Raw genomic sequence first — 9573 nt, 5'->3', positions numbered from 1 at the left:
GCATCAAGTCAAATTTGCATGAGTTCAAGTTCAATCACCAACACAAAACATGGAGGTAAATATGGCCATGAGAACACTAAGCGCACAAAAATCATATTCAACAAAGAATGTATAATAGTTTACTAAGTGCCTTCTAATTTTTGTAAGAAAAGATAAACAAATAATATTCATTTATACACAAAAAATCTAGTTTTGAAATACCTTACTATGTTCTCAACAAGAAAGTCTAGTTTTGCTGTCATGTGACTTTTACTACCTAATGGGATTTGGATGAAGAAAGGGCAGGCACAATAAATCATACTTAATTGAGTTTCATCACATCTTATTTTCAAAAATAAAATCCACATATTAAATGTATTAACATAGTTAAATATCTAAAAAAGAAAAAGCAAGCTAGAGTTTGCTATAACAACTTTCCGAATGAACGAATTAAAATCAGAGGCCCGTAGCATCTTCTCTTCCAGGACTTCTTCAGCAAAGCGTTTCTCGTATAATACATGTTTCTTGCCAAGTGCACTTAAGTAAGAAAAACAAGCAAACCACTTACTAATCTAAGTCAGTACCAGCAAGGAGATTTCAGCAGAGAGTTTCTCGTATATTACATGTTTCTTTCCAAGTGCACTAATAAGAAAGAATAACAAGCAAACTACTTACTAATACAAGTCAGTAAAAGCACGGGGAAGTTGGACAGATTCTATAGAGACATTTCGGTTCAAAATTATAAATCCTTCATGCACATACATGTATATAACATTCAACATCTAAAAAGTAAATAATATATTTAACTGATACACATGTTGAAAGCACATAAAGAACATCCTACCTATACACCATGAATGCAGCTATGATTCTGGAACTGAGAAAATTAGGCACCCGTTATCCCAGCGTACTCTTATCTCTCTCCCGACCTGAAGTCTTTTCCCTCTAATAATCTGACCCCATTTACCAATAAGATTATAATAACTCCCACGCCATTTCAGCTTCATAATATATAGATCACCTGTGTCATCATCACGAGCATTAATATTGATCTGACGTTCGATTCTCAGTTGCTCGCGGGCTTGAAGTGTCAAGTAATACAAAATATGATCTTCAACTGCTTTTCCTGGCAAAGTGAGAAATGGATGATTGGTATCGACATCAGATAAAGTTAGTGCCTTCTTGATAGGCCATTGTTCCTGTCCTGGTAGAACTACAACATTTCGTTCATAGGGAACTGAGAAGTTTAAGCATCCATTACCCCAACATATTTTTATCTCCTTTCCTACACCAAGTCCCTTTCGTCGAATGATTTTCCCCCACTTCCCAATAAGATTATAATAATTTCCACGCCACCTCAATTTCATCACATACATATCACCACTATCAACGTCTAGAGCATTTACATTAACTTGTTCTTCATTTCTTAAGAGTTCTCTTTGCTGCTGAGTCCAATGAATAAGAATATGATCTTCGACCGATCGCCGCGCCAATGGTAAGAATGGATGATTGGTATCTACATCAGACAGTGTTAAAACCTTTCTAATAGGCCATTGTTCTCGATGTATTGGTGGCGCAATCATCTGTATCGGTATTGCTGTCGGAACCTGCTCGTTTGGAACTGAGAAATGTAGGCATCCATTAAACCAGCGCAGTTTTATTTCTCTTCCAGCATCAAGTCCCTTAGCTCGAACAAGTTTTCCCCATTTTCCAATAAGGTTATAATAACTCCCACGCCACTTCAACTTCATGACATGAGTCTCCCCTGTATCCTCATCTCGAGCATTTACAGTTACCTGCTCTCTATTATTTAGTTGATTCCGCTCTAGCTGTGTCAAATGCACAAGTATATGGTTTTCAACTGGTTGACGAGGTAAGGTGAGAAATGGATGGGTGATATCGACATCAGATAAAGTGAGGGTCTTTCGGATAGTCCACCCATCCTGCCCTTGACTGGAAACATTATATGATCTTGCTCTCCTCATTCCTGAAAGAGGAAATGAAAAAGGAATATTAAGTCACTTCATATCCTTCATATACTGAATTTTGCCTATAAGACCATGACTGCTAAATCATAGATACTCTATGACGAAAACCACTGCAGAGCCTATAGAAAAATTAAGAACCTTATGCATATGAGACAAATTACAAGATTAGAACTTTTCATGAAACAGGGAAAGGGTATCTATGAAGAATGCAAAAAGAAGCTATCCGATTTTACAATATTTGTTCAAGTTGCCACATAGTTATTACCTAAAAAACTCAATAGAAAAAAGGAGCTTCCTGAACAGAATACAAAATGACAATCAAACTCGAGTAAAGTATCATACAGAGAGAAACTAGCAAAGCAATATTATTTACCAAAAAAAAACCAAAATTATCTCTAGTTCTGCCGTTCCACCATAATTAATGTTAAATCCCCCACGAACCATATAATTGCATTTCAACAAATACCAAGCACGTCTATATGTACACAAAAAATACTTCAACGGGTTCACATAATAGCACACAGGTGACAATTCATTGCATCACATACATAAGCCAAAGATTCAATTTTTAACACACCAAACACCATATTCTCCCTACCTTCCCTACTTCCACTTATAATCATCATTACAATTAATACCAACACTAATCATGATAAAATTAATCAAAAAATTTCAAACAAACTACAAGCTTTACACATACCTCTTGTATTCACAGATTAACAAAAAATCAGTACTATAAACAAATCCCACAATTGCAAATTGGTTATTAACACATATACATACATCAACCAATCAAACTCATAAAACAATTCACAATCTAAATAACCTAAAAACTTTACCAAATCAAAAAAGACAGAAACTTTACTACAAATGATGAACAAGAATCTTGAATTAACCAAAATACAAATAATAATAATAATAATAATAATTCTACAATAAACAAATCACAATAAAATAAAAAAACCCAGAAATAAAATAGAAGATTACTTGGTTTAGGAGCAGGAGAAGAAGCAGCAAATTGATCAGCAACAAAGCCAAGCATGATTAAAGGCCTTTGAAATTTGACCAAGAATTAAAAAGGGGTATGCAGTATATATTATATAAATGTAAAAATGATATATGAGAACGCAAAGAACATGTATGTATAGGTAGAAGATGGACTTTTTGCGTGAGGGTGGATCAAGAAAAACAAGGCCCTAAAAGTGGTGACGAAAAATGTAAAACGTTACTATTATGATGAAAACACTACTAATATTTAATATTTATCTTTTATTACTATTTTCATTAAATATTTAATATTAACTATTTTTTATTTAATTTTTGGCTCAGGAAAATCATCATCAATCATTTATACGGTGGGGAGACGCATCTCATGTGGACTTCATAAATAATTTAACTTTTTAAAAATTAATAAATAAAAAATATCAATTATTATCTAAAGATTTTTCCTAAAATTTCGTTTCAAGTCAAAGTATATATTAATATTTTCGTAAAATTTCTCTTCAACTCAAAATTACAATTTTAATTTATCAAATTTTTGAATTAATAAATATAAAAAATCTTATATTCATTACCATTTTAATATTCACTTAAATTTATTTTTAATCAAATTATCATATTATTATTCTCTTAAACTTCTTATTCAAGTCAAAATGATCTTTACAATATCTTCACGTGTAATCTATTCAAATCCTAAAATTTCTTTTAAATTTATATTATTATCTTAATATTGTTTTAAACATTAAACTTATCATATTACTATTTTCCTACAGTTACCCACATTTAAACAATAAATAAATCAACTTTTAACTAATAATTTTATGAAATTATAGAATGATTAATTAATTTATATATTTATTATACAATTGGGTTTGAGATTGTATTTCATCTTGACTCAACGTGTTCGTAATCAAGTATTCGACTTGTTTAATATTTACCGTTAACTTTACTATCAAGTATTTACTTTAAAGAAATTTGTATATTTGGAACGTCAAAATTAAATTATAGGCAAGATAATATACATGCAAACATTTGAGTAGAACTACTCTCGACTGCGAATATAAGAAGATAGCTCCAAAAATTGGTTGAATGAGTCGTTTATCTCGTCTCAGTTTTATTACGATTCTGGTGGTTCCTTTTGATTTATAAGATGTAGAAGAAGAATTGGTAGTTGTTGCAGCACTAACATGACTTTTTAGCCCCTAGCCTGACAGACGGCGTGATAAGCAGCGTTGAGAGTATAGCACGTAGTAGTTTAAGTGCTCCGACGCATAGACAAAACAATAGGATTCTATGAAAAAAGAACTACTGTGTCAAATAAGCGAATACAAAGATGCTTTGATTTGGGAATTGCCGTTTTTGGTTTAATCCATACATCTGAACAAAATACAAGTACAAACACCTCTAGTCAGGAAAGGAGAACATTATATCAAAGAGTCTGGTGATCAGAATTAAGATGCCGACAAGGGGATTGGTTTTACAGCAGTCTGAATCCGTTGAAATGCCATCCTTACACGTTCCTTTAGACCTGCATTTTCGCTTTCAACATCACCGCTCTGTTTATCAAGATGTGCCACGTTCCCATCTACTGTAATCACCAGCTTCCCATTCTCTCCCAACTTAACATCGCCAAACAGAGAAACAAGGATGGCGTTTATGATTTTCTCAGCTTTCTTCTCATCTTCTACTTCATCTTTTACGGGTTCTGACTCAACCACCACCTTGGGCATCTCCCTGCTGGCGTTTAATACCAGCGCCACAACCGAATCTGATACCATATCACTTATAGGGTCTGCACTCCAGTGCAGCGAGACGTGTTTTTCAGACTCTTGCTTCACAGTCACCTTATCGTGCACACGCAAAGTTGGAACCCCAGATTCGTCGTCTGTAGAAGATTCAACACTCTCATATATCTGTTTGAGCCGGTGCTTAATCACACCAAAGGCGCCTGTGTAAGGAATGCTAATTCTTTGCATGACGTTAGCTGTAGACAGCTGGGAGAAAACATGCAAATCCTCACTGGCCATGATTTGGTAAGAAAATCCTTTCTTAACCAATAAGCCACTAACAGCTTCTCCAACTTCTGGGGTCTTTTCAGCCAACTTTCCTATAGTTTTTGCCATTTTCTCCGAGTTGAAATGCATTTCAACAGACTGGCAGTTCTTGGGGGACATGATTTTGGTGTTGCGGTCAGCAAATAAGGATATTAACTTTTGCTTGAGCCTGCCCATCTCGTTAGCTTCTCCATGAACGAGAATTATGTTTGGAGGCATGAGCTCTTTCAAGAATGTACTTGTTTGGGCATAATCTGCATGAGCCGAAAATGATATGTAATGGACTTGCATGTTCAGAGGAGCAGTCAAACCATTCATGAGTTGGACTTCCTTGGGTTCATTGATAATGGTTTTTGCTAGTGTCCCTTCTACTACATAACCAGGGATAAGACACGAATTTTTCTTGTCACCACACCACTTGTCAAATAGTTGTCTAGACAACCCACTCTGAAGCCCACCCGGACTTGCCATCACAACTGATGGACCTACATCGTCAAAGTTATCGATGCTTTTTAATGGTGATATGTGTTTAAACATAAAAGGATTTGAAGTGGCAAATTGGTTGCGGATTCTTTCATTCATAGAATTGATGTAAGTTTGATAAACAGCCATGCACCTTTTTGCTAGTGGAGAAGCATAATATATGGGAATATTATGGAGCTCAGGATGGTTTGCCCAATATTCATCAAGTATCAGTAGCAGTTCTTGGGCACGGCCAAGAGCAAAAGCAGGAATCAGGACACGCCCCCCTTGCGCAACAGTAGAGTGAATCACATCAGTGAACCGCTTCTCACGTACGCTTCTTGACTGCTGGAGTTGTACACCATATGTAGATTCAATAATACAGATGTCAGGGGAGAACTGTGGCAGCTCAGCCGCACGAAGATGCCTATCTTCTTCGCGTGAAAAGTCTCCAGTATAGAGAACTCTGACACCAGCAATGTCAACCATGAACATAGCAGCACCAAGGACGTGGCCAGCAGTATAACACCAGAAGCGAATACCATTTACTTCTAATGTCTGATGGAAGTCGATAACCTGATAAATAGGAACATTATAAATAGATATGTTACAACTTACATGTGATGTATGTTGTGTTTGGTTGAATGAATGAAATGGGAGGGAATGGAATGAGAATTGAAGTATAAATGAATAAATGTTCAAAACTTTCATTCCTAACAACCTAAACTATAACTCAAACCCTCCAATTTGATAGAGAATGCTACATTCCCTATCCCGCCCATTACCTTCACAATTGTTATCGTAAAATAATTGCAATCACTTATTTTTTTCTAAGAATTTCCCTCGAACCTCCTTTAGTTTCCTTTTAGTTTCATCCATTCCATTCTTCGGTGTTTAATTTAGTTTATGGAATAAATTTATTTTATTTCACAAATTTGAAAGTGACCATTCTACGGTGTTTAATGTAATCTAATTATTGACCTTGATGTTACTTATTTATCCAATACATTGCCAACCAAAGATTAGTACAAGTAAAAAAATAGTAAAACAACCTAATAAAAACAAAAACCGATAATTGGTTAACCAAAACCGAAAAACCCGTTTTGAACAGTTTGGTGACTTTCATAGCAATTAACTGAACCCTATCCGTTTGGTGACGGTTAATGCTAGAAACCGCACCATGCACACCCTTGTGCATATAGATTTAAAGAATAGACGTAACTATTTTACAATGAAAAATGTGCATACCTCAATTTTATCCATTGAACGAAGAATGTCTTGTTCATCAAATAACATGTCCTCAACAGAAACCTTGCTCACTTTCACATAATCTGTTAAAAGCAGCTTGTAGATAGCCTTTGTTGCATGAGTCATAAAAACCCGCCCTTTAAAGGTGGTCTGAATTTTTTTATATTAAATCAGAACATATAAACATAATTATCTGCAAAAAATTGCACGAATATACTCTAGAAAAGGAAATATTGTTCTCAGAAGAACAAACCTTCTCCAGAAAGTATGGAAGAGATGCAGCATGATCCAAGTGAAAACTGCATACATAACAAATTAGCTACAAACACAGAATGTTAATTACAAAAAAGTGATAACAGCTCATAATATAGTCCGTTAAACAGGCAGCTTCGGACAATAGTTCATCTAGCATACTATATTCAGCTCGGATGAAGTCAGTTAGTTTCAAAAACATGTAGTCGTACAAATGTAAATTGTAATGTAACACTAGTATGTCAAATCTGTATGCTTTCCAGTGTGTAATTCAGTGTGAAAGAGCAGAACACTGACCAACTCCAACCCAATATTATAATAGTGTTAAAGTTACACCAAATGAATAGTGCAACACCAAATTTGGTGTCAAAAGAACATTTGGTGTAATTTTTACACCAATTTGGCATCTTTCATATTTCCTACTATGCCCTTGTCTTTGTTAACAAAAACAAATTGATTTCCATCGTCTCCTATTATATCCAAACAAGTTTCTTACCTTTGAAAAGGTGAGAATATTACGTCTTTTGTTAGACATTTAGTGTAAATGGGTTGGAGTTGATTTTGTGAATTATGTAATTTTGGCACTAAAATAGTGTAAAAGTTGCACTAATTTAGTGGCTGTTTGGATATTCATACTAGGCAGTCTATTTGGCAAATGTGAGGTTTCCAACTTCTGGTGTCTGTTTGAGTAATTAAGTTGGCTGGTCATTTTTGCTTCTTTTTATCAGTAAGTTGAATGTACACAGAGCTCAACTTTCTTCCTTTCATTCTGGTTGTGTTTAATATTAACTATCAGACTTACGGTTTTCAAAGGAAAAAAAACTATCAAACTTACAAATGTTTTCGTCGCTTTCATTTATACATGGTGGATATGTGCGATGCTGGATTTTTTTTTCTTTTTTCTTATTGTAAAAATGCATTTATTTTTAAAATATGAACTTTATTAAATTTTAAGATGTTTAATTTATTATTTTGACTCGATCTTAAGTTCTAGAATTCAGCCCATACAAAACTTGCGAAATAGTCTTTAATTTAGAAATGATTTTAATTTTTTGTTTTTAGCAATTTGTAATTCAATATTCCTATTTTAATTTTAAATTTTATGTAATGAACTATTAAATTAAAATTTTATGTTTTATAGATAAATTATAACTTAAAAATTATGATTTAACAAACACATCACCAACTTATAAGTAAAATTATCAAAACACTTAAATAACTTATAAGTTACAATGTTCATATCACTCATACGACAATTTTCAACTTTAAGTCATAAGTTGCATTTTCAAGAAATCTCGAACGGGCCCTTAGTGTTATAGGTTGGAAATGTCTAATAGTTAGAAGTAGGCAGAAAAGAACCTTTACAAAATCTACCTAGTAATAGAACTACAAGTCTTCTCAACCAACATTAAATAAAAAAAACATTACACATCACCCCAAACAACCTTCACAGAGTCTATAGCATTCCCAAGTTCACAAATATATCACAATCCATCACAAATAACACCATTCACTCAAAATCAAGGTTAACCCTACTCCATTTTTGTTCAAAGTCTGCACAAACAAGCAAGCAAGAACCGAAAAGAACTTACTGAGTAATAAGAAGAACGTCAATTTTGGAAGGATCAATCTCATCAAAGTACGGCAATGCCGCCATTCCCGAATAAGCAGGATGAATCCCACAATCAAACTACAAACATATCAAAAACCCAAAAACTCAATTACAAAAAGACCCACAAAAAATACACACATTATACTCGAAACCCCACTCCCAAAATCAAGAAAGACTCAAACTTTACAAAAGAAAAAAGAAACTAAAAATCATACCAGAACAGTTTTGCCTTTAAAAGTCATGTAAACACAAGAACGACCCACTTCACTACCAGCACCTAAAGGGGTTATAGTGAGCTGATCACTTTCTCTTGTTGGCATTGAATCTCTCCTCTTTAAAGATGATGTGGGCTGTACAGTTGAAGCCATTTCTACTTTAAAGCCCCCTTTCTTGTTCACTAACAAATTCAAGAATTTGCAAGAAAATACCCACAATTAGCTTCTAAACTCGCAACAAGGACACATATAGATACATATGGATGTACGTGTAATGCAATGTGGAGAATAAAGGGGTTGAGAGAAAATTACCTTTGATTTTAGGGACAAGTTAGAAACAGTGTTGAAACCCTAATTTCTTTTAGAGGTTTAATTTTGCCCGCTCTCCTTGTTTTGTGTGATCTAATGATCCGGGTCCGATTTTTATTTTTATTTTTTGTGAAGACGTAATTTTAAAGAAAAAATTACTAAAAAATTAACATAGTCGGGCCTTGAGTATATTTTTAAAAATATCTAAAGTTGACCTTTTCTTCAATTTTAATAAAATGTTTGCAATTTTTTTAATTAGTTTTTTAATTAGCTTCTATAATATTATTTTGAACAATTAATAAAAAATATATATTGTAGTGTTATTTTTTCCTTGTCAGGTCTACATACACGTAGATGTATTGTATCGAGATCAATATCCGTACCGGGACTTTTTTTTCTTTTAAGAAAATTTATTATCTAACTGAAACACATATAAATATATCTCTGAATGTTTA

At 33.7% G+C, this 9573-nt stretch overlaps 2 protein-coding genes across 2 annotated transcripts; both read right to left on the bottom strand.

Annotated features, from left to right (window-relative positions):
- Nucleotides 1-671: 671 nt before the first annotated feature.
- Nucleotides 672-3183, bottom strand: LOC141699738 (uncharacterized). Its single transcript, XM_074503584.1, has 2 exons — nt 2955-3183; nt 672-1966 (listed from the first exon to the last, which is right to left on the bottom strand). Exons 1-2 carry the CDS (start codon nt 3007-3009, stop codon nt 843-845), a joined length of 1179 nt encoding a protein of 392 aa, XP_074359685.1. The 5' UTR covers nt 3010-3183; the 3' UTR covers nt 672-842.
- A 1101-nt stretch (nt 3184-4284) lies between these two features.
- LOC141699737 (cleavage and polyadenylation specificity factor subunit 3-I) lies at nt 4285-9224 on the bottom strand. The gene is made up of 6 exons (XM_074503583.1): nt 9122-9224; nt 8810-8991; nt 8575-8672; nt 6984-7029; nt 6731-6880; nt 4285-6058 (listed from the first exon to the last, which is right to left on the bottom strand). The coding sequence occupies exons 2-6, from the start codon at nt 8960-8962 to the stop codon at nt 4418-4420; spliced, it is 2088 nt and encodes a 695-aa protein (XP_074359684.1). The 5' UTR covers nt 8963-8991; nt 9122-9224; the 3' UTR covers nt 4285-4417.
- Between the last annotated feature and the right edge of the window lie 349 nt (nt 9225-9573).

The sequence above is a fragment of the Apium graveolens genome, unplaced genomic scaffold (genome assembly GCF_009905375.1).
Source record: "Apium graveolens cultivar Ventura unplaced genomic scaffold, ASM990537v1 ctg1240, whole genome shotgun sequence".
Taxonomy (NCBI): domain Eukaryota; kingdom Viridiplantae; phylum Streptophyta; class Magnoliopsida; order Apiales; family Apiaceae; genus Apium; species Apium graveolens.
Note: the sequence above shows the minus strand (reverse complement) of the source record. Positions and strands in the feature narration are given on the sequence as shown.

What these genes read in the sequence shown, in the direction of transcription:
- LOC141699738 (XM_074503584.1), bottom strand. Translation starts at nt 3,009, where the DNA reads ATGCTTGGCTTTGTTGCTGATCAATTTGCTGCTTCTTCTCCTGCTCCT. An exon ending in TTCTCCTGCTCCTAAACCAA is followed by an intron (nt 1,967 to 2,954) that starts GTAATCTTCTAT and finishes TTCCTCTTTCAG; the next exon opens with GAATGAGGAGAGCAAGATCA.
- LOC141699737 (XM_074503583.1), bottom strand. Translation starts at nt 8,962, where the DNA reads ATGGCTTCAACTGTACAGCCCACATCATCTTTAAAGAGGAGAGATTCA. An exon ending in TTAAAGGCAAAACTGTTCTG is followed by an intron (nt 8,673 to 8,809) that starts GTATGATTTTTA and finishes ATATGTTTGTAG; the next exon opens with TTTGATTGTGGGATTCATCC. An exon ending in TTCCATACTTTCTGGAGAAG is followed by an intron (nt 6,881 to 6,983) that starts GTTTGTTCTTCT and finishes AAAAAAATTCAG; the next exon opens with ACCACCTTTAAAGGGCGGGT.